Below are 24,859 nucleotides of genomic sequence, written 5' to 3'. Positions count from 1 at the left end.
CTGCTAAAGGATGATCTCCCACCTCATCTTCCACCAAGTCACCCTAAGGATCATCATCTTGAGTTTATCCCCGACGTAGAACCGCCGAGTACGTTTCCCTATCGCCTTGTTTTTTCCGGAAACAAGATCCTTCTATTAGTTAACAAAAAACACAGCCTGAAAATGCTAGATATAAACTCGCCTCCATGTACGGAGGGAGGATCAAAGAACAAAAAAGGGGGGAAGATGCACTTCTCCTCCGGCTGGCTGCTCTATGAGGAGAAGGCTATCTCGTACAAGGGGTGGGAGAGGGAATAACCACACAGGTGGTGTGTACTACCAAGTGGGCTCACCACTATCTGTGAGAAAAAGACCAAGTCCCAAAGCCTCAGAAAGGCTTCCCGACACTTCCACGTATGGTCAGAACCACCCGGAAGCTTCCCCCACTAGCCCCACAGGGGTATGTACTATGAAGGATGTCGAGCCAGATGCTCCTAATGGACTCCGCAGGCGAGGTGCAGGTGCCTTCGATGGCTTCATTGCATCGAGTTCTCTAGATGTGTCATGCAGCAATGTTGCTACAAATCTCCCATCTCTGGCTCAAACCAAGAGTCCAGTGACTAGTAGATGAGGCTAGGATTGGCACTATCGAGATGCGGAGATGAGAGACTTCAAGTTCCCCTATCGCCTTTCTAAGGCATTGGAGGGTAAACTACGGAGCAACAACTTTCCCAGTTACTCTAAGCTAGATTAATACGGCCTTCATCCTCACCCTTTGCTGCACCTATTTTATTTGTGCAAAAGAAAGATAAGTCCGCACGCTTATCGGTGGACTCAATAAGCTTATCGGTGGACTACAAGGCACTCAACAAGCTCACGATTAAAAACAAGTTCCCAATGCCCTGGCTTGAGTATCATCCTTGACCGACTCAATGGTGCTAAGTTCTTTTCGAAGATAGATCTTAAAAGTGGCTATCATCACGTTCGGATATTTACAACTGACATTCCAAAAACAGCCTTTAGGACTTAACACGACCACTACGAGTTTGTGGTCATGCCATTCGGACTCAGCAATACAACCGCGATATTCAACAAGATGACATCTAGGGTTTTTGTGAAGCTCATAGAAAAGTGTGTGTTCATCTTTTTAGATAATATACTCATCTTTTCTGCGACTACAGAGCAGTATGAATAGGATGTTGCAAAAGTCTTGTACCTATTGCGAGACAATGAGCTCTTTTTCATCGCAAAGAAGAGAGAATTTGGAGTAGTGAAAATCCACTATCTGGGATATGTCATCAATGCAGACAAGATGAGCCTTGACCCTAGGACAATTCTCAAATCGGACATTTCCAAGAATGCTCAGGAGATCCGCTCTTTTGTAGGTCTTTGTTAAGCATACAGTTCCCACATGGACAAATTTTCCGACCTTGCAGCACCTCTTATAGACTTGCTGAAGGACGTGAAGACGCATCATGTCACGACCCTGTGTTTTTCTCTGGACAAGATGCAGGTGTGCACGGGGACATGGTGGACAGTGTGAATGGCATCAGGTTGGAGTGAAAATGGAAGCCCATGTGTGAAAGGGGGCAAAGAGACATTAAATAAAAAGGTTTTATAACCTTTGGTGGCCATAAAATTAATGTTTTAAAGGTTTCAAAACCTTAGGAGGCCACTAAGCAATATTTAGAGGTTACACCACTTTTGGAGGCCCACGTCTCTCTCTCGACTCTCTCTCTCTCGCTTTTTGGAGGAGGCGTGCATGTGGGCTGCGTGGAGGAGGACTGTTTTATGATGGCTGCGCACAGGAGAACTCATGCATATCTGTACGGCTGCTGCAGGTTGGCTGGCGGCTGGTACAAGTGGTAGCTGCAGGCCTGTACGGACAGCAGGAAGATACTGCTGGCGGGCTGCGCTACAGGGAATATAGATGCATCTGAGTGTCTACTTGTGTATGCTTTTTGGAGAGTGAAGGCTGGCTGCTGTGCTGCGCTACAGGACAGAGTCACAGGCCTCCTTTCTCTCTCTCTCTCTCTTGGCAAACAGGTGGCTGCAGGCAGCGCTGGACAGAGCAGCGCATGTTTTTCTCCACGCATAAGGGGCTGGACTGCAGGCGCAGAGGGCTGAAGCTCATGCTCTTTTGCACAAGAGACGCTTACAGGTTGGTTTCTCTAGACACACAGGCAGCCAGGTGTGTGCTTTTGGAGGACGCCGTGTTTCTACAGAAAGGAGGGGCTGGTTTTTCATGAACATAGACATCATGTCGATGGCGTTCATCTGATGGAACTCTCAGTTACTCTTTGCTTTGGATTCGGGATTGTTTTGGGACAGTTTATGGGCTGTTTTTATTTGGCTGCAAATTCAGCAATGTACTTGGGTTTCTGGCTACAAGTACAGGTCATTTGGTTATGTTTCTTGGCATGGGAGTGATGCAAGCTCGCATGGCTGCGTGCTCATGGAGCAGATTGTTTTCTTCCTGCTAGAAAGGAACAGTGGGACCTACAGTTATGGGCATCTCTATGTTGCCAGATGTTTCATGAGGGAACGGGTAACTAGATGTATGGGAAACAGGACAGAAGTTTCAAAGGGAAACAGGTCTAAGGGTTTCATGTGGAAACAGGTCGTAGGTTTTCTCGAGGAAACATGTTATTTGGGTTTCTCCAGGAGATAGGTCACATGCAGGCATAGGGTACAGGAGTGGACACATGCTTGGTACAACCTTGCTACTGATTGGACAGGGGACAGGAGATCCATGACAGAGATGGATAGTATCCTTGGAAAGTAGAGAGGGTTTGTACACGTGTGTCGACTGTATGGTATGCTGTGCTGTGATACTCTTTTGAGAGACAGTTTGGGAGTCTGTGTTGTGATGCAGAAGCACTGGATGTGTCAGGGTGTGATGCTGTTCATAGTGTGAGAGGCTATGGATGGTTGTGGCAGCCTTGATCATGGGAGAAAGCTTCTGTATGCAGACTCAATGTGAAAGAGTTTTTTGATATGAACAATGGCTGGACTTGTTTGGGGATACCGTGTGGACAAGAAGCCAGATGCAGGTTCTTTGCAGGCCTCAGGGGTTCCATTTTGACGGCTGGGTTCCCAGCCTTATATTGTAATCAAAGCTCTTATATTCAATTAAAGAAATACCGCAAGGGGCGCCACTGCGTTTTGGGGCCAATCGGTGTCTGTGTACTGTTTGCAGGAGCACTCTAGCTCCCCCTGTTTGTTTTCTTTTTCTAGGTCCTCAATGGTGTTGAAGTGTTTTATGTGCGAGTGTTTGTTTCACCGCCCGTCAGGCCGGTTTCAAGGTTCCGTTTGCCGGGACACATCGTCGACTTTCTCAAGGAGGCGAGTCCGTGGTTGCTTTGGTTGGGACAATCGCCAACTTTCCTAAGGGGGCGAGCTCGTAGTTGTCTCATGAGAGTTGCATCAAAAGCTTCAACATGAGGAAAGTGAAAAGGAAGTGCAAGACACAGTACAGGATTTTGTGTCTTTGCCTATATGAGGTGAAGAGCAAGAGCTGAAGATGAAGCTCAGGAGAAAAGACACCAAGGACAAGAAGTAGTCGGCCACGAACAAGAAGCAGTTGAAGTGTTATGGTGCAGGAGATGCGTTGAAGGCTATGGCTTTCGACAGTTTGTCACCGGTGGTATCTTCATAGAGGCTTCATGGGTTCGGAAGACAGTTTCTTTCTATGTTTAGCAGTGGTGATCTACTATGCTTCATCGAGGACTTGTGCTTACCACTTGGGTGGAGTGCAAGCAGGTTTTGGGTGCCTGAGGATGTATCAGATGACGCTCAGATGGAAGTAGAGGAACTTGACGAGGTTCTTATTCCTGAGCATATACTGGCACATAAGGAAAGAAAGGTACAGGGTAAGGTTTCCCGTCGCTATCCTGTGAAGTTCAACAGCTGTTCACTGATGGATACGAAGTGGATGGAGGAGGTTCACTGATGGATGCGAAGTGGATGGAGGAGGGTGACTTAGCAGATTCACCTCAGGAGTTGCAGCTTTATCTTGATGCCTATGAGTTGGAGTCGACTCTTGTTACGGCTCATTCAGGTTCAGCAGAGCATAGGTCTGGAGCATTGCCTGATGCTCAAGAGGGGGGTACCACCTCCGCTCCCTTGTTACAGACAGGCTCAGTTGTTATCTAGGAGTCGCTTGGTGACATCTTTGTATTCACCCGAAGGTACTGAGGCTGACAGTACATCTGCTTATGGGACTTCTATGATCTTGTGTTCTAGACACATGAGATGATGGTTGAGAATGGTTCACAGTCGCGCGCACCTTGAACTCTAACTGCAACTATGGATAACTCTATGGAGGGCATAAGTCTTGCGAGCAGTCCTAGAGTTGGTTTGGTTCATAGATATATGGATTGAACTCTGTTTGTGCATGTATGCATTCACTTTTTGAGGTAGAGGTATTTTTGTATTCTGGTGCCATTGGTTCCTGGTACCATTGAGAATACATTGGGAAATACTCTGCATTGTGTCATGTGCTGCATGTATGTTGGTATGATACATCAAGTGCTTTATTATGTTAAACACATGGGTGTGACTCCTGCGGGATGGCCATGAGACATATGTGGGAAAGTACTTAGTGGATGTAGTGTTTGGATGCATTGAGTGCTTTCATATGCTCATCTTTTACCTTCAGTCATGGGTCCTGCGGGATGTCCATGGGCGTAAGGCTTGCGAGCAGCCCTTAGACTGTTACTTTGGAGTAGGTAGAGCATTTTGAGGAGCATATTGTTTGCGAATGCATATATGTGTCATTGCATATGTGTGCCATATGTAGAATGATGCATGGTTTTGTTTTTGGCTAACACAGTTAACGTGTTTCCATTTGGTTTTAGACTTTTGCTGTAGGTTCTGAAGGAACAAGCAAGAGGTGTTTGGAGTGACAGTGTGGCTTATTGTGCAGGATGATTGTTTTATCATCCAGATGCATTGGAGAGCCATTGTTTTTGCCATATGGGGTGTCTTTGCTCATGAGATGCTTTACTGTGCCATTGAGTACAATCGAGGACGCTTGCCATTTTTCAAGAGGGGGGTATGTCACGACCCTGTGTTTTTCTCTGGACAAGATGCAGGTGTGCACGGGGACATGGTGGACAGTGTGAATGGCATCAGGTTGGAGTGAAAATGGAAGCCCATGTGTGGACAACCCCATGTGTGAAAGGGGGCAAAGAGACATTAAATAAAAAGGTTTTATAACCTTTGGTGGCCATAAAATTAATGTTTTAAAGGTTTCAAAACCTTAGGAGGCCACTAAGCAATATTTAGAGGTTACACCACTTTTGGAGGCCCACGTCTCTCTCTTGACTCTCTCTCTCTTGCTTTTTGGAGGAGGCGTGCATGTGGGCTGCGTGGAGGAGAAGTGGACTGTTTTATGATGGCTGCGCACAGGAGAACTCATGCATATCTGTACGGCTGCTGCAGGTTGGCTGGCGGCTGGTACAAGTGGTAGCTGCAGGCCTGTACGGACAGCAGGAAGATACTGCTGGCGGGCTGCGCTACAGGGAATATAGATGCATCTGAGTGTCTACTTGTGTATGCTTTTTGGAGAGTGAAGGCTGGCTGCTGTGCTGCGCTACAGGACAGAGTCACAGGCCTCCTTTCTCTCTCTCTCTCTTGGCAAACAGGTGGCTGCAGGCAGCGCTGGACAGAGCAGCGCATGTTTTTCTCCACGCATAAGGGGCTGGACTGCAGGCGCAGAGGGCTGAAGCTCATGCTCTTTTGCACAAGAGATGCTTACAGGTTGGTTTCTCTAGACACACAGGCAGCCAGGTGTGTGCTTTTGGAGGACGCCGTGTTTCTACAGAAAGGAGGGGCTGGTTTTTCATGAACATAGACATCATGTCGATGGCGTTCATCTGATGGAACTCTCAGTTACTCTTTGCTTTGGATTCGGGATTGTTTTGGGACAGTTTATGGGCTGTTTTTGTTTGGCTGCAAATTCAGCAATGTACTTGGGTTTCTGGCTACAAGTACAGGTCATTTGGTTATGTTTCTTGGCATGGGAGTGATGCAAGCTCGCATGGCTGCGTGCTCATGGAGCAGATTGTTTTCTTCCTGCTAGAAAGGAACAGTGGGACCTACAGTTATGGGCATCTCTATGTTGCCAGATGTTTCATGAGGGAACGGGTAACTAGATGTATGGGAAACAGGACAGAAGTTTCAAAGGGAAACAGGTCTAAGGGTTTCATGTGGAAACAGGTCGTAGGTTTTCTCGAGGAAACATGTTATTTGGGTTTCTCCAGGAGATAGGTCACATGCAGGCATAGGGTACAGGAGTGGACACATGCTTGGTACAACCTTGCTACTGATTGGACAGGGGACAGGAGATCCATGACAGAGATGGATAGTATCCTTGGAAAGTAGAGAGGGTTTGTACAGGTGTGTCGACTGTATGGTATGCTGTGCTGTGATACTCTTTTGAGAGACAGTTTGGGAGTCTTTGTTGTGATGCAGAAGCATTGGATGTGTCAGGGTGTGATGCTGTTCATAGTGTGAGAGGCTATGGATGGTTGTGGCAGCCTTGATCATGGGAGAAAGCTTCTGTATGCAGACTCAATGTGAAAGAGTTTTTTGATATGAACAATGGCTGGACTTGTTTGGGGATACCGTGTGGACAAGAAGCCAGATGCAGGTTCTTTGCAGGCCTCAGGGGTTCCATTTTGACGGCTGGGTTCCCAGCCTTATATTGTAATCAAAGCTCTTATATTCAATTAAAGAAATACCGCAAGGGGCGCCACTGCGTTTTGGGGCCAATCGGTGTCCGTGTACTGTTTGCAGGAGCACTCTAGCTCCCCCTGTTTGTTTTCTTTTTCTAGGTCCTCAATGGTGTTGAAGTGTTTTATGTGCGAGTGTTTGTTTCACCGCCCGTCAGGCCGGTTTCACATCACCACAAAGTGTACGTTATGGACAAAGCACTCGAGGCATTCCATGCAAGGAAGAAAGTTACCTCCGAGACTCCGATTCTCAAGTTAGCTTCATGGGATGATCCATTCGAGGTCATTACCAACGCCAACATTTAGCCATAGGAGCTCTCCTCAAGCAAGAAGGACGCCCATAGCGCCAGAAATTGAATGACGCAGAAAAGAATTATTAAGTATATGGCAAAAAGTTAATGGGGGTGATGACAGCTCTTAAGCATTAGAAACCTTTTCTTTATGGGAAGGAATTAACAACTAAGACGGGTCATCAAGCACTTGGAGGTATGATTGAATACATCCCTAGAAAGAATAAACCCATTGCCATGCTCTAAGTCACGAAGGAACCATTCAAACTCTACAGGAGTCCACTATGCTTGAAATACAAGAAATCCACAAACACACAATGCATGACCATAGTTGTCAAGTACGAAACGAAGGTACCAAAAAACGATATCGCTACGAAACTTTTAACTTTCGAAAAATGTGTTCGATTGAGGTACGGTCCACTTGAAAAATAGATATTTGTACACATTTAGAGATGCAAAGTTTAGAGAAGTTGTCATAAACTAGAAAAAAGTTAAAACACTAGTACAAAGAGTCATGAATAGTGAACATATGCGTGCAGCATGCCATAAATAAGAGCCGTGGCCTGCGGCTTAAAATAGGAAAGACAAAAAAAAGTGTGGTGACTAGTCATAACACTAAGTACAAAAATATCTAGACTTTAGACTCTAGTCCTCCTCCTCAGAGAAACTACTATGGAAAGGAATGCCCTCGCTAGAGATGCTTCCATCATCAAAGGCCAACCCAAAACTCCCCTTGCTAAGGACATTGCCCTCATCATTGTACTCAAGCTCTCTGATGTCTACAATAGAAGCATCGTCTTCCTCGGTAACAAGTGCTAAAGAGCTCCTCGAAGTCGAGCCACACTTCACATATGTAGTCATCATGCCGGTCGAAGTAGGGCTCCGAACAATGCATTTGTGGCTTCCTACTCATGTGCTACCTCTACTTGTGCGGCCTCTATAAGTATAAGTAGCTCGACACTCAACCTCCCTGCAAAGCTCAGCATATATAGCCTCCTCATCTAAATCTCGCTCCTTGTGGACGCTCTTAAGAGTGTCCACTGTCAACTTGAACTCGTCGACATTCACCTGAGAGAAAACATTTGTAAATTATTAGTCACAACTCATCACTCATGACATCTATGAATCCTGAATCGAACTTTGTACTCTGGAGATCTCTACCTATTTGGAGATCTTCATGTCATGCATCTTCTCTACCACGCGCATGTTAGCGCGGCAATATACAAGCCACTCTAACTCCATGGTGCTCAAACGATTGCGTATCTTTGTGTGTATGAGTGAGTAGGAACTCCAGTTTCTCTCACGTGCCCCCGAAGAGCAATCCTATGAGAAAATAAGAGAGTTAGAATGTAAGAACTAGTTACTACTCTAAAGTATAAACTTTAAAGTTAGAAGTCTTGAAAGTTGACTCTTGAATATTCAATAGTCACCTGTTACAAGACTCTCAAAGCCACTTTTTGTACGTAAGCCATTTGATAACCAAATGACTCCCACCAAAAAAGTGGCCAGACCATCGACTCTCTACTCAAGCAAAGTGGATTCGTGAAAGCGGCTCCTCTCTGATCATTATACCGAATGAGCTCTTGGAGCAACTGTCTTTGCTCCTGGACAGAAAGTATCTTTGGCAAGTAGGCATCCTGATCTAAAAGTAGCTCCTCATCGACGAAGAGCCTTGGTACTTTGTAGACAGACTGCAACCAGGCCGCAAGACCATCGATAGGTCTATGCATCCACTGCCACCTTCTCTCCACAAGCCCCACAAGCGAATTGCATCGTGGAGTGGGTGGAGGCTCAGTGGAATCCCTAGAATGCAAAAGGCCACTTTAAGATTAATAAGTATTAAGGAAAAAGAAAGAGATTTGAAAACGGGTTAGGAGACAGGTGAGGCAAGATCTTCGTTTGTCAATGTCATGTTAGCGAATGGATCTTCCTCAGCCTCGAGCATAAGCCCGGGTTCCTTCCGTACCTGCTATACGAAAGATCAAGTTCTTGGCATTGTAGAAGATCGTGGTGGCGCTATGTGTGAGTGGTTGGTTGGGAGTGGTGCCACCATTAATGCATGGTGCCCAGAAGGAGATAAGGATAATGTTACAAATGAGCTTTGGGTTGTCATTGGCTCGGTGGCCAATTGCGTGGAATGGCTCTCGCATATTGTCATGGAGAAAGATCGCCCATTTGCAAGCTTGATCAAAGGTTGAGGGGTCCTTCACTAACATATGGTCATGAAGCTTTGAATTGTGCAAACCCAAGAGGAAATAGTCCATTAATTGCTTGTCACTCAATTTTTTCCTTTCTTCACAACGCGAATCGAGGTACTTAATATGTGCTATGTAGTCGTGTAAGGTTTCCTTTGATTTTTATTCCAATTGAAACAATTGGATAACGGGCTCCATTTGGGCCCATACGGTGCAAATCCAAAAGTGAACGCCTCTCTCGTTGCTTTGAAAGTGCCTTTGTGCCGAGGGTCCAAGGATTGGAACAGTGGCACCGCCTTGCCTTCAAGGCTGAGTCCAAAGAGATGGACCTTTGTTGCATCATCGAAAATTTCAAATGCCTGACAAATTTGGTTAAAGATCTCTAGGTGGGATACGGGGTCTCCAACTCCGTGGAATTTCGACATTAAGTTTGAAAATTTTTACCCACATTGGTTATGTATGTGATATCCGTGGGTACAATTGTTATGCCACTCCCCTTCTAATAGCTTGTGCTAGGCTCGCAATGTCAATTTGGGGATCAAGGGGAGGTGGTACGTAGATGGGAGGTAGGAATAGGCCCGTGGTTATAGGAGAAGGCACGTGTATGTACTTGGGGCATCTATTCACGTCAGAGTGCATGTACGGAGGTGCACCACTAGATGAGAGCTCTTCATAAATCGTTTCGCTCTCACAGCCAAACATGTTTGGCATGGCGGCCACATGTGAATGTACAATGACCAAGGTGCCGCCCAATGAAATGGGGGCACTTGGGTCATGCAAACATGACCAAAAGGTGTCCATGGTCTGCGTTGAGGCTTAGAAAAGCTTCAACGGTGAGCGCGCGGATCAAAAATGGAAGTTTTGGCTCTCTTTTTTCTTGCACATGAACGCATCCTTAAGGAGAAATAAGGCCTTTTTAAGTGTTTCATGTGTATAAAAACCACCCTAGTAGTCCGAGAGATAGACCTTAAGCACCTTTAAAGATTTGGAAATTTTGAAATTTTGAAAAAAGAAATATTTTTCAGGAACGTACATCCGTATGCTTAGGAGTGAATGACCCGTGTTTAGGTGTGAACGATCGTGGCTTAAGTTTTTTTTTAGCGTATGCCCGTATGCTTAGGAGTGAACGGCCGTGGCTGAGGAGTGAATGGTCGTGGCTTAAGTTTTTTTCCCGAGTTTTTTTTTTTAACAAGCGTACGTCCATACGCTTAGGAGTGAACAGCCGTGGGGGTTAGAAGTGAACGATTGTGGCTTAGGTGTGAATGGTCGTGACTTAAGTTTTTTGTTTTTTGTACACCCGTACGCTTATAAGTGAACGGCCGTGAGGTTAGGTTTTGGGTTTGTCGGTTACGTCCGTCTATCCGTACAATGCGCAATTTTAAATTTGGGTTGGGTGGAGATTTGAATTTTTGAGCAAGGGACAACTAAGATTCCCTCATTAATGCCAAGTAGATGGGAAAAGGCTAAAGTTACAGGTTGACTCTAAATTAGTGGTTTTCAACTTAACTAAAAATTAATCTTCGATAATCTCATTGTTTATCACCCTTTAACCCTCTTCTTTGCTCTCTAATTACTCCTTAACCGTGAGGAGATTAGCAATGTTAAGGCTAATCCAATGATGTGATCATCTCTAATTAATCTTTCTAATTAAGTCTCTAATTAACCCACTTAAAAGACAAAAAATTAGGCTAATGAGACCTAATTAGTACTAATTCTCACTAATTGTGACCTAATGAGAATGGTCTAGGCATGGATTTAGGTCAAGGCAAGTGTTTAGAACACTCATGCCACTCCAAGTAGTCCAATTGCAAGTAATTAGGATCAATTTTTTGATTTTTTACTCTCTTTAAGCTCACTAATCACACTAATCAATAGATTAGTAAAAATTAAGAGATTGTCTATGATTTTTGTGCTTTTTGGTTAATTAGGACTCTATCTTACATTCCTAAGCTACCTAAGTACACAAATCTAACAAAAAACATGATTGAAAGCTAAAAATTAGCAAAAAACACTCCAGGTTTATGCAAAAACCCTCTTTTTTGAGCTCTCTAATCACTCAAATCTTTAGTTTTTTTGCTTAAACTCTTGCTAATCCTACTCCCAACCACAAGCTATGCACAAAATCAATACAAAAACAGCAAAAAAAAACAAAAAACAAAACCAATCAAACAAACCAAAACCAAATGCCATAGTTACTTACTTGGCACCGGGCAATGGAGACTCCATCGGATTCGAAAAAGGAAGGCTTCAACAAGGAGCGGATTAGCGCTCCCTGATAGCAGCACCAAAGATGTTAAGGTCACCCTAACGTATCATGGGAAGTAGCCGATCCGTCGAGTCGAGCTTTACTCAAGAGCTCCACTGTAGCCGCTGTAATTCTTCCACACTCGTCGTCACACCGAGGCGGTTGCTAATCCTGTGGGTGGTGCAACCTCTCTCGCGAAGATCGTGTGGGATCTCCCCGAAAGACGATCGCGGTGATAGCCTAATCACTCAAGCAAGCGGGAGAGAAGAAGCAAGAGGGAAGCAAGAGAAACGAGCGATCAGCACTAATCACACCCAAACCCTGAACCTAAGCACACCATACGTGCTAGAATAGAGTTGCAAGAGAGAGGGAGAGAGAACACTCCACTTCTATTGCATAATGGAAGAATATGAGTTACAAACAAGAGAAATTAGTGTTTATAGTTCCAAGTATTTTCCCACTAAACCGCTCAGGAGAGTAAGTGACCCAAAGCGCCCAAAACATAGTTACAAGGCTTTTCTTTATGGTTTGGCCAACTAACCAAGATCCTCTTGTCTGTCCTCTGAAGCTCAAAACTTGGGACCGTCTTTAGGGCGTTTCCCTCATCAAATGACGGGATTTACAATATAGTGTGGACGCCCATTACATAAGTGTGTGGACATAGTTGTCATAGGAATGTGTTAACCACATGTGGTTAACACTTTTGGTGTCCTTTTAGGCTCAGTAGCCAAGGACCTGTGGATGTTGACTTTTGGTGTGGATGCAAAGGATCTGTTCTCTCTATCCTTGTGATCACTGCTCCGTATTTTGAGGATTGATCGTTCCCACTATTTTGTTTTCTGGCAATCAAAACAGTGGCTACTTTTTTCATCATAGCTGCGTTTTCTTTCTCCCGAAGGCTTCTCACATCAGCGTTTTCTTCTTCAGGCTGCCCTGCTCCTGTGCTAGGTTGCCAAGCATCAAGTTGCAAGTTTCTGTTGGCTGCATTTTTTGCTTCTACATGTATTTACAGCAGTGGTTTGTGGTGTGAAGGCTATGTTTTTACAACCATGGACTGCAGTGGAAAGTGTTCTCTTCACATGTGGTGCAGCACGACAAGCAGCCCCAACATCTCTGCTTCTTCCCCGGCTTCCCCTCCCTTCGGTTGGGTGGTTCCAGTGCGTTTTGGTGAACTGTTTTGCTGCTGTCCAGCCTCTTTCTCTCTCAGATTTGAGAGGGGGCTGATTGGTAATCGTGCCTCGCTTCGTTGTAAAGTGCTCGACAAGAGTCTTGGAGTGCTGAGATTTGTGTACTTTGTTGCTGTGGATATGGCTCCCCCTTGTATAAACAAGGATGACAAGTTGGACGGAACCAACTATGCCCATTGGAAGCTGAATATGCGGATCTGGTTCATCCATAAGGGTTTGTGGGAGATTGTTCAAGGCAGTGAGAAGAAGCCCGAGCATCCTCAGAACCCGAGAAGGTGGAGGTTCAAGAATCCTTGAGGAATTACAAGACTGGGAGGATCGTGATTCGAAGGCGCATTTAATGCTTGTGTGCGGACCATTACAAAGGAGGTCTCACTAGCCGTGCAAACTCTTACCAGTGCACATCAAGTATGGTCCAGATTGGAGGATCTCTTTGCTCGAGATTCATCGATGCGGACAGTTACTTTGCAAGGGCAACTCTATGGTCTGTTGTTGGCAGTTCTATGCAATCCTTCCTCATGAAGGCCAAGGTTATCCATGACCAGTTACTGGCAATGGGTGTTGCTTTGTGTGGTTTCTCAACCTTTGAGGTGCCATGTCACAACCACTCAACTAGATTTTAATGACCTCAACTCCCTTCTCTTGGAAGAAGATTTCTTCGGGTAAGATCAAGGTGTCTCTTAACAATTCAGATCAGGCACGCACTACAGTTCAAAAGAAAGGTCGGAGTCGTTGCTTCTCGTGTGGGAAGAGAGGACATTTGTCTAAGGATTGTTTGTCCAAGAAAAAGGATAAGACCAAGGGCAAGTCTTCATCTCAGAAGAAGGACAAAGACACAACACAGGGCAGTGATTCAGATACTTCTAGTAACTCATCTAGGGCTCCCAAGGCGTTTCCGGCTCTGAAGGACAAAGATGGTGTTCTTCTCTAGTATACATGAAGTTTCCTCCATGTGCTTCCAGCCAGAGGAGGCTTGTGGGCGGGAGAGGAGGCTAGTAGCAGCTCCATTTTTTGGTGCATGGGAACCATGTGTCGGAGTTCCAAGCATTGAAAAACTGGCAAGAGAAGGTCATCTTTAATGTAGCAAAGACTATGGACAGAACCTGTTCCGAGTTCATTGTTTGAGGTTTTGGGACGTGATGTGTTCACAGTCCATTGTTGGGGGGATAATGGGCGTGGTGTATCCAACAGCTCATCATCTTATTCTTGGAGTTCACTACACACTGGTGTGGGAATTTGGAGCCAAGCAAAGTTCTTTGTTGTTCGTGGTGGCATTGTGTTTCGAGGAAACAAGTTGGCGGGTGCTCTCTCCGAGGTGATTCCGGTATTTACATACAATACTAGAGGGTCCATGGTCGCATCTTCACCAGCTTATCTTCTTCAGACTCTTGCACACTATGAGCTGCCGAAGGGGTGTTAGAATATTGTGCACCTCTATGTATTTTGGGGAATGCCTATTTATGGGTTTTATCCATTTATTCTCCTCTTTAGTAGGTCATGGGCTGTCAACCAGCTCCTAAGGGTAGTCAGCTAGCTCCTTGCAACACTATAAGGAGCCTCCTCATAATCACTTCATCAATCCAATCCAAGCACAGTGCAACACTTCTCTTGCTGGCTATTGCCATTGTAAAAGCTTCATGCTATAATAAAAGCTTGTCAACAAGCTCTCTCTCTCTCTCTCTCTCTCTCTCTCTCTCTCTCTCATAGCCTATGCTTCCGCCTGTGCATACTCCAACAGTTTGCACCGATGGCAGTTTGCCTCATTGCCAGAGAGCTCTCCCCCCTTGGCCTCTTTGATTGGACGTTGGAGCCGGTCGAGGCAGAGCTGGAGCTAGATGGAGCAGGGGAAGGACTCACGGACGCGGAGCTACCGGACATGGAAGCTCCTCCACGTCCACATTTGCCTTGGTTGCAGATGAGCGAGTACTTCTTTTGTATACCATCCACAATTTCGTGAGGAATCTCCTTGCACAATGCAACTTTCCTACCAAGCTTGGACAAATGTGCAAGGAGCCTCGTGTCGCTACTTGTGTAACCCTTCCCACAAAAGTTGCACGTCCATGTCCATGATAGGGATTACCGGTAAGATTCTCACCGATGGTGCTATATAAGACAAAAGCCTCATGTTTTCCTTTCCTGTGGACCTCATTGCCAAAGAGAGAGAGAGCTTGAGACGAGAGAGAGAGAGAGAGAGAGAGAGAGAGAGAGAGAGAGAGAGAGCCTAAGCCCTAGAGAGCGGGACTCGAGAGGGAGAGAGGTTGAAAGTTGAGAGCTTGAGAGAGGGAGAGAGGTAGGGGGAGAGAGAAAGAAAGAAAGAAAGATATATTAAGCGTCTACTAAAGACCCAATGGGCCTATGAGACCAAAGTGATACAATAATGTACATGGCATATCTCATCATGGAATGGAAAATGAATTTGAGAGAGAGAGAGAAAGAAAGAAAGAAAGAAAGATATATTAACGTCTACGAGAGGCCAAAGTCGGCCTATGAGACAAAAAATAATACAGCTGTGTTCTTCCGGTCATCGGAAGAAAAGAAACAAAAGAAAAAGTGTGCATGTGTCTGGATACAACTGTGAATCATCATGGATCGGTGGAGCCCATATACAAACAATATAAGGGGGGTGGGGATGTGGATGGAGTGCTAAGGCAAGATGCATCTCTATATGCTGAAGGGGTAGTACAAGCATGCTATGCAGATCTATGTCTAACTCCATCCAGTGCCATAAGAGGGATATAAGATATCATACATCGCCGATGCTGAGGCTGTGAATGGCATGAACATGTACCCTGAGTCTGAATGAAAGCGCGCTAGCCTCTCCTGTGTCTCCATCTGGTGTCTCATTCGGATAGCTGCTATCTCTCGGTGACGGAGTCGGGGTGCTCTATGTCCAGTCTGTCTAGGTCTCCTCCTGGCTCTCAATTCCTCTGCTCTCTGTGCGGTCACCCCACGTGGTACATCAACTGGCACTGGCATAGCTCTCTGGAAAAAATCTGAGCTGGGACTATCTCCCACCCCTAGTGGGAGCGGGTGTCTGGAGGAGTCTCTCTCGAGAACTATGAAGCTCTAGTAGTAGTCTGCCAAGCTGTCGCTGGTCCGAGGCCTCCATCAACTGATGTAGTGAAGAGTGCTCCTCAAACAATCCTGCATATCTATCTCTGACCCCCTGGTGGGCTCTACATCTACATACAAAGTGATCCTCAGTCTCCACCTCCTCGCGGCACAATCTTCATATCCGCTCAGCTCTGGGAACCCGTGCCGCTCTCCCAGCCTCTATCTCTAGCTGATGTGATGAGACTCGTAGCTGTCCAATAGCAACGCGAGAGCTGTGGGGCATGTATACATCCATGTACCGCGGTCGATGTATAAACCCATCCCCTGAGATGCTCATAAAGTGGTCTCTGTAATACAGCATCTTCGGTGGTAGTGGGCTTGAAAGTTGAGAGAGAGAATTTGAGAGAGAGAGAGCATGAGAGAGACTAGATAATAGACAATAGAGCTTGAGCCTCGAGAGAGAGAGAGCTTATATAAGAGAGCCAAGGCCCACGTCTCAAACGGCTAGAAAAAACAGCCAAAAAAAAAACGGCCAGAAAAAAGAATTTTAAAAAAAACAAGAGGAAAAAAAACGAACAAAAACGGCTAATTTTTTTTTCGCGGGTACATTTCAGAAACGTTTCGTGCCATATGGTACGAAACTTCCATACCATTTTGTACGGCAGGTGCGAAACACTTTTGAAAAAAAAAACATCCCGGTCTCGTCCCAATCTACTCATTTTGCTTCGTGCCCAGATTTACGTGCTTGTGGTGCAGTACGCGTCCCACAGACAACTATGTGCATGACGATTGAGAAAGTTTTGCATGCTCATTCCATGCAAGCAAACGGCCATGCAAAAGATATCGCATAATCGCTCGCTTGTTTCTTCACTTGGTATCCCATATGTGGTCTTCCAAGGACAATTACATCTAACAGGGATCCCAAGTTTACTTCACATTTCTAGAGAGCATTATTCGACAACTTTGGGACAAGTTATAGTTGTCCAGCCCTTTTCCGATCATCAAAAAGATCGGTGACGTCTCCATGAAGCTAAAGCTACCAATTAATGGACTATGCATAACGTCTTCCATGTTTCTTGGTTGAAGCCCTATGTTGGGCCAGCATTGCAATTTGCAAGTGATCTCAGATGAGCAACAACCTGACAGCCAAAGTCATTGAGCCCGAGAAGATGAGTGATGTCTCCATAAAGCTAAAGCTATCAGCAATTAGTTGGACTCTGCATAACGTTTTCCATGTTTCTTGGTTGAAGCCCTATGTTGGGCCAGCATTGGAGGTGGTCTCACATGAGCAACAACCTGACATGGTTGATGAAGCCGAAGTCTTCGAGCCCGAGTAGATTCTCCTCCACAAATGGAAGCATGGTTTTGGTCACACAAAAAGACAGTTCTACACGAAGTTCAAGGATTGAGGCACTCATGAAAGTCAGCCGGCAGGGGTAACATCTATTAGCAATCAGCCAGCATAGTCTTCACCCAAACAGCAATCTGCCAGCAGCCTACTCACACGTGTGAGATTAAATGCTCATTTAATCAAGTTGTGGCCATGAAAAGCAGGCCGACAGCCCCTTTATCATCACCGACCAGAAGCATAGTTATTGTTGGGATAAGTCGGCGCTTATATGTGTGCAATGGTGTGTGAAGAGCCCCTTAAAAGACTGGTAGTGTGTATGTGTGTGTTTGGGTGTGCACCACCTCTTAGGAGGGTGGATAAGCATGTATGAAATAAGGGTCAAATGGTTTGGTGTGAGAAAGGCCTATATAACAAGCTTGGGCTTGTACTTCATTTTAACACATCAATCAAATCAGTACATTGAGTCGTGCAATCTCTCTTTCATGTCTTGAGCTTGTCACGTTTCTCTCTCACTTTCTCTTTGTGCCTGCCATCTCCACCATGGTGGTCTTCCACCCACCATAACCTTCCCTTGGGACCTTCAGTTACTATATAAGCAGCCCATAGTTTCCTTGCATAATGGAACTTCATCCACAAGTAATCTTTCAAGTGTCAACAAGTGTGTGTTTTGATGACATATTGGTATTCTCCAAGAATGAACAGGAACATAGGGCTCATTTGGCCATAGTTTTTAGAGAGCTTCCTAAGCAAAAGCACTTTATAAACGCCAAAAAGAGAGTTCTTTCTTTCGGAGATACACTATTTGGGGCACATTGTATCTAAAGATGGCATGAGAATGGATCCTGCCAAGATAGATGCCACTCGTAATTGGCCAGAGTTAACATCCGTACATGGAGTACGATGCTTTCTTGGTCTATGCTCATATTGCTGGCGTTTCATTAGGCATTTTGCTTGGATTGCCTCGCCATTGCATGAGTTGACAAAGAAGAAATCAGGGTTCAAATGGATAGTGAATGAGAGGGATGCATTCTTCCATCTCAAGGAGGCTATCATAAGTGGACCAGTAAATCACCACATTTCCATAAAACTGCGACACGAAAGTCCACAAGCATGTAGCCTAGTGGTGAAGGGTTTTGCCTCCTAGGAACCTAGGTTCAATATCCACCAGCCTACACCTGCTGGATGCACTATAACTAAAGAATATATAGCCCGAACAAAACCCTCAAAAAGAAAACTGCAACATAAAAATACAATCTCAAAGTCCGCAGCTTTCATAAAAAGCATCAAGAACATCTGATTGAGAAGTTCTAACCTGAAGATGGTGAAACTCTTTGTTCAGTTTGTCATTCTGCAGCAAAAAACACCTTTATATCAATAAGCAAAGATCAAGATCCTGGAAGGCTTCAAGGGTCAAGATAAGAATTAAAAGACTTACCTGTGCAATAAGTTCCTGGTTCTTTATTCGTAGCATTCCAAGCTCCTGCATGGCCAATAAAGTAGATCAACATAACCAAATCTTGGAAAAATGTGCTGATTATGAGAGACTAGGGCCATTTTAAAAAACAAACCAACAAATAAATTGGTACCTCAAGAAGCTGTTGACTTCCACCATCGATAACAGTCAAAGAAGGCACATATAAGTTCCGGATGTCTTCAACCCTTGCCTTTCGGTTGCAATGTGGACACTGAAACACCCAGAAGATTGTAAAAACCATCCACATACACATACAGACAGATAGAGAGCGAATAAATATCAGGAACACTCACCTTACCATTCTTCTTTCCTCCTTGCTTAATCCATCGCCTAATACAGGATCTGCCAAACAGATGACCACATGCAAGACAACTGCCACCACACGCCTTAGCAACAAAGTCAGAATCTAACAGTCTGTTGAAAGCCAAACTTTTGCAGATGTGAATCCTAACGGAAACTACATAGAAGAGGTGGGCAAGCATATGCAAATAAATGAATGGTGCAAAACAAGAAAAAAGCCCTGGAATTGAAGGAGCTTATCAACTTTGTAGTCTAGGTGTTGAAAATCAAAGAGGATTTCTTTTCAAGTTTCGAAATCTCAAAAAGGGTAAAAGGGTAGTTATTTCCTTTAATGATCTTGCCAAATTGAATGACCATGTAATGCAGTAAACTGTATATTACACACACATCAGCTGATGCATGTAGTGACCAGTGGCTCTGTGCTGAGCTCTGTTTGGGATTGTGTCGCAAGATCAGTTCAAGCAATCAGATGCATGTGTCATGCTAGGGCTGCCAGTTAGGGTTAGAGATCAGCACAAAAAAAGCTAAGCAAGCCTACATTTTTCGAGTCAATAAGAACTCTCTCACTGTCTCCTTCTCCACATCTTCCACCAGCCTTTTGAAAAAGCCAAGGGAGAGAAGACCGGTCTCAAGAAGCAATAGCTTCAGTCCTAGACCGGTCTTAACCCACTTCAATCCATGGCTTTGTGATGCAACAAAATTTGGCAGTTGAGAGGTCTACAAAGGGATTTTCTTCATCTGTTTACAGCCAAGCTCTTTCCCGTACTTAGTGATATCTCCTTCACCTTGTAAGATTTATTCAGTTCAGTAATTAGGCTGAGAAAGTCAATTTTTCTTCTCTTGCTTCTCTTTCCTCTCTTCCTTGCCTCTCCATATTTTCAGTTTTATGCTTCCTATCCATAGAGTGCATCCTTATATCTAGTACCCCCAGTGGTATTCAATGATAAGCAAGAGAGCAAGGCTGAGGGGCAAATGAACACTATCATCCGTGCTTATAGCACAGCAAAGGGACACCAGTTCATTGTCCTATTTGACATGGGCAACTCTGAGGACACCATCTCTCCGCAATTGGCTACTACGAAGATGAGCTATACATTAGTGTCTCATAATTTAGTCATGGAAGGGCTAACACCTGGTCTCCGCACACACATCACTCTTAAAGCTCAACAATTTAGTGTTCAAAAGGCCACATTCAAGCGAGATTTCATTCTTTTACCACTTTTGGGGTGTGACATGATTCTCGGCATCCAGTGGTTCTGAGAGCATGCACCCATTCCTAATTGGCGGCGAGTACCTTCACAATTATTGACAGTTTACCTCAGCCCATCATAATTCGTGGGGATACGAGCATCTAAGGAATCCCTCTCATTTCACATATCTAAGCCCAGAGAGCTCTCAGACAAGGAGTTGAGTGTGCGTTGATTTATGTCCGCCCCCTCTAGTATGTTGTTCAACCAGCAACAACCTTAGAAAAGAAGTTGGCATGTCTCCTTCCAAAGTTCCAAGACGTCATGTAGAGGGACGACCTCCCAGTCCTCAGGACGGAGCCACCCAATAAGTTCCCCTATCGTCTTTCCAAGGCATTAAAGAGCGAACTAGAACAACAGATATCCCACTAACTCCATGCTAGATTTATCCACACATCATCCTCCTCGTTCGGTGCACCCATCTTATTCATGCAAAAGAAAGTTAAGATTGTGCGCTTCAGTGTGGGTTATAGGGCACTAAATAAGCTCACAATCAAGAAATAAGTTCGCAATGCCCAAAATAGAGTACATTCAAGATCGTCTTAATGGTGCTAAATATTTTTCTAAAATAGACCTCAAGAGTGGCTATCACCAAGTCCGCATTTTTACAACCGACATTCCAAAGATGACTTTCCAAACCGAGCATGGCCATTACGAGTTCGTATAGTGACGCCATTTGGCCTCACCAATGCACCAGCGACATTCCCAAGACCCTGCCAGCCAGCAAGTTAGCATTAATTTGATGTGGTCAGCAACATAAGGATTTATTCATGTCCATGGAATTGGCCAACAGCAGTTTGGCCAGTTGATTATTCCTCCAAAGGCCTATAAAAGGCACCACATTGCTCATTGTTGGATATCTCACTCCCCAAGAAGTCAGGTCATAGGAAGGTAGTTTAGTACCTCTTTTGGAAGGCCAAAGGCCATTGAATACATATACCTTTTTTGTACTATATGAATATACTGAATAAACAAAGCTACTCATTTTAGTCCATTTATACTTATGTACGGTTATCAATCGAAGTCGCCCATTGCCGTAGGACTACGGGGAGTCAATATGCAGTCAGCAATGGATTTCTTATGTGATATACAGGATAAGCTGAAAGTTGCAAGGGGAAGCATAAAGAGTGCTCAAGATCGCGTCAATATTACGCCAACCAATAACAGACCTCGAGAGTCTTATACGAGGGCATGTGGGTATATCTCAAAGTCCCAAAGGACTTAAAGACGATGAGGACTAGCAAGCATTACAAGTTATCTTCTCAATGTTGTGGTCCTTATGAGATCGCAAAGAAGATCAATGATGTGGTTGTAATACAACCCTCAATGTGTAAGCTCGTATTGGGCACTTTTAACAACACTTGACACTTAAGATCTTTATGACAGCTCAAGACATAGACGAAACTGAAAAGAGAAAATGCTCAGTAACACCACACTAGGGCCGGAATCCCGAGTCAACGGAACCTCCCCCCCCTTCAATACCAAGTATATTATTGGAGTATTTTATTGGTACAATGTTCCACGGGCTTTTAAGCCAGATTTGCCATAATGAAATATGAAAACATAATCATCGAACTAGAGTTCGTCGGAGATTCATAGCCGCCTTCCAGCAGACCTCGTCAATTCCTAGAGTGATGCAAGCCTTTCCCTAGTGTTTCGGGTCCCCACACTGGTCTGGTGTGCCCGTACTCGAACAACCTACACCCCTCACAACAAGATATCGGCTGAAAGCTCAATTCTTCGCACTGAAGAACATTCCCAGGCCCAATCTCCAACAGCAGCCAGTCCATAGACCATTCTGATCATGCTAGAGTCTCCCTGGCTGTCAAGCGCTGTCCAAGGACTCAATCCGGCACTTTGGCTGCCCGAAACAGCTCCAAAACAGAATTCATCACTGTAGATAAAGCAAAGTCACGGCAAAATGTTTCGCTCCTTAAACGAAATGTTGCTGAAACGATTTATTTTGGAACGAAACGTTTCAACGCCGGGCAGGTGAACAAGGAAACAATAGACTGAAACGATTATATACATAAAATCTGAAGGCTCGAGGCCCAAATCTGAAATTTCACATTTGGGCCTTCAATTGGAGAGGAAAAGTGCAATTTTTCCCTCCAATTTAGGGGCCTAAATGTGAAATTTCAGATTTGGGCCTTCAACTAGAGAGGGAAAGTGCAAACCAAATCTGAAATTTCAAATTTGGGCCTTCAAACTTATTTACAATTTTACTTCAATACTTACAATCAAGAAACAAAAGTACCAAAATCCAGTAACGAAAAACCAAACAAAGTTTAAAACTACGATGCATTGTTGATTGCATCCATGGACAATTCTGAGTGATTTGCTCATTCTGAGTCATATTGTATACATGTTACATAAACAAAAATTAACATGCCTCATAATTGGTGGAGCCGCAAGCACAAATTGCAGTAACGTTCAATATTGAACGTTTTTATTTCTTCCTTCTCGACTTTACAGCTACCCTGAAACATTGGACGAAACATTCATGACTCAAACATTTCAATAGCGAAATGTTTCAACAGCAACAAAACGTGTTTCGTGGTGACCCTGAGATGAAGTCGACCAACAACAATACACCTTCCGGCCACATCAGAGTCTTCACAATAGCTCACGACAGTCCCTACAGGCTGGTTGCTAATGTGGAGCACCAAAATTAGGGTTCATAGAAAACTGATGTTTGAGGTATGGAATGGAGCGCCCTCAACCTATAGAACCCAAATATATGTTCGGTTTCACGAACAGACAAGAATTCTGTTGGATTATATCATCTCCAGAGGGTCTACATCATCTTTTTCATGCTTGTATTGGCCATTTATGAGGCCCTGCATTGGCATATCTTAGAAGAGATTATTCAGCATTTTTTCTACCATTTTTTGGTATTTTTAGGCATTTTATGTAGAGCATTTTATGCTACTACCATGCTGTCGGCCTACTACAGCTGGCCGACTAGCATCCTGAGGAAGTATATAAGAGCTGACTCCCTTTCCCTCAATTCATCTCACTTTTCAACATTCAGTTGAGGTCATTAGCAGCTGCTACTACTTCTCACCATTGTACAGCACCTACGGGCTTCCCTCATGCTCAGATTTCAGCAATAAACATCAGTTTCCAGCATTTACAGGTCTTGTACCAGGCCTACATCTGTGTTTTATATTTGCTTCACTTTCTTTCATGGTATCAAAGAAAGACCTGTGAGCAAAAGAAAGCTGCGTTTTCTGTTTTGGGGCAAAGGCTTCGACAGTTAGCTGCTTTTCTGCAAATTTCAGCGTAGATTCTAGAAGGTGCTGCGTTTTCTTCCGGGAGCAGAGGCTTCCTCAAGAGTGTTGTGTTTTCTTCATCTGACACTTGGGATTGTTGTATTTCTGAATTTTCAGCAAAGATTGGTGATTTTTCTGATTGTTGAAGCCTTCTTCTAGGTGCTTAGGACAGGGAACTACATCTTGGAGATATATTCTTCCTCTCCTTTCAGTTCCCACCCTCCCTCCCTTTCTTCTTGCTGTGCATAGCCTGAGAGGAGGACTTGCTGATTTTTTTCAGCCCCTTTTTTCAGAGAAGGTTTCTTGTCAGGAGACATGGCTTCACGAGATTTCCCTACTACTGTCCTTCTCCTGTTGATTCTCCAACACCATCACAGCCTGGATCCCTTGCTCCCGCCGCTATCCTCCCCAATTCAGTGACCCCATGAAGCTTACCGCAACCAACTATCATATTGAATAAGTACACAAAGTGGAAGCAAGATGAGCACTAGTGTGTGCTGATCTGAGAAGTGCAAGAGAGAGAGAGAGAGAGAGAGAGAGAGAGAGAGATGAAGCAACTATGCTGAATATACTGCAATGAAAGCAATCCCGAGCAAGAGACATAAAGGTCTCATAAGTGAGGGATAGAAAAGATGACCAAGCTATGACAAAAGTGAAGAGGCTAGCCCACCTATATATAGGTCATGAAGGGCTGGCCGACTGGAGCACAAGACCTGGCCGACTGGATAAATAATATGGCCGACTGGAAAAATACCATAAAAATGGAAAAAATTTAGGGGTGGCCAACCCACAACCAAGGGCCATAAAAGGGATCAAATATGGACACAATACATGGGTAGAATATGGGGATGAATATGCTAACACCCCCTCTCAACACCAGATGTTGAACAAACTCCGAAAAGCTGAAGAAGTCGTCCTCTATCAAAGACAAAAGAATGCAGCAACAATAGGTACCAGGAAAGCTCCACAAGCAATCTTCTCAGCAACTCAGCTACAAAAGCAACACAACAAGCTGCCAGGCACACTGCTCCTCTGGAAGAAAACAACCATGTAGGCTGCATCGTGCTGCTCCAAATATCAGTGCCAAACCCAAATGTAAACACAGTGCCACAGAAATCTCTAGAAGCTTGTAGCTCCAAGAAGATAATACCCTCAAAAGAAATAGAGTCCATTTGCTCCAACTCTGTACCAAGAGTAGCCAAATGCTGCACAATAGCATCCTCCTCGAAGGTCAGCATCGCCAGATGTAAGAACTCAACTGTCCCCTCAAAAAACTGATGTTAGGACTCCACAAGCCCAACCAAATCCAAATCCCAATCCTTCAATCCCTAGAAGTACCACTGTGTCTCAGGCACGGTCACGGACACCCCTGACCACAATCCAAAATCCTCACACAGAGAAAGGACAACAGGAACATTCACAGTAGTGGTAACTGAAGTAGTAGTAGCTTCCTCAATAGCATCATACAGCGTAGAAGCACGCTCCTCCATAGAAGGCAAAGGGACCAGCAACACATCCTGGTCAC

General features: G+C 44.6%; 1 protein-coding gene across 3 annotated transcripts in view; it reads right to left on the bottom strand.

The window, feature by feature from the left end:
• The window catches only part of LOC147636593 (uncharacterized), a 103,016-nt gene that overhangs the window by 63,469 nt on the left and 14,688 nt on the right, over window positions 1–24,859 (bottom strand). For all 3 annotated transcript variants that reach the window (XR_015266172.1, XM_086800021.1, XM_086800022.1), the window contains exons 2-5: window positions 18,806–18,884; window positions 18,625–18,723; window positions 18,474–18,518; window positions 18,351–18,386 (exon numbers count right to left, since the gene is read on the bottom strand). Coding sequence is in view for 2 of the 3 variants with exons in the window: in XM_086800021.1 (XP_086656147.1) it covers window positions 18,351–18,386; window positions 18,474–18,518; window positions 18,625–18,723; window positions 18,806–18,884 (259 nt within the window). In the remaining variant the exon portion in view is untranslated. The remainder of the gene's footprint in view (window positions 1–18,350; window positions 18,387–18,473; window positions 18,519–18,624; window positions 18,724–18,805; window positions 18,885–24,859) is intronic.

This window comes from Cibotium barometz, chromosome 7, assembly GCF_041138505.1.
Source record: "Cibotium barometz isolate CiBa-2024 chromosome 7, ASM4113850v1, whole genome shotgun sequence".
Taxonomy (NCBI): Eukaryota; Viridiplantae; Streptophyta; class Polypodiopsida; order Cyatheales; family Cibotiaceae; genus Cibotium; species Cibotium barometz.
This window is presented reverse-complemented; position numbering and strand designations above follow the sequence as displayed.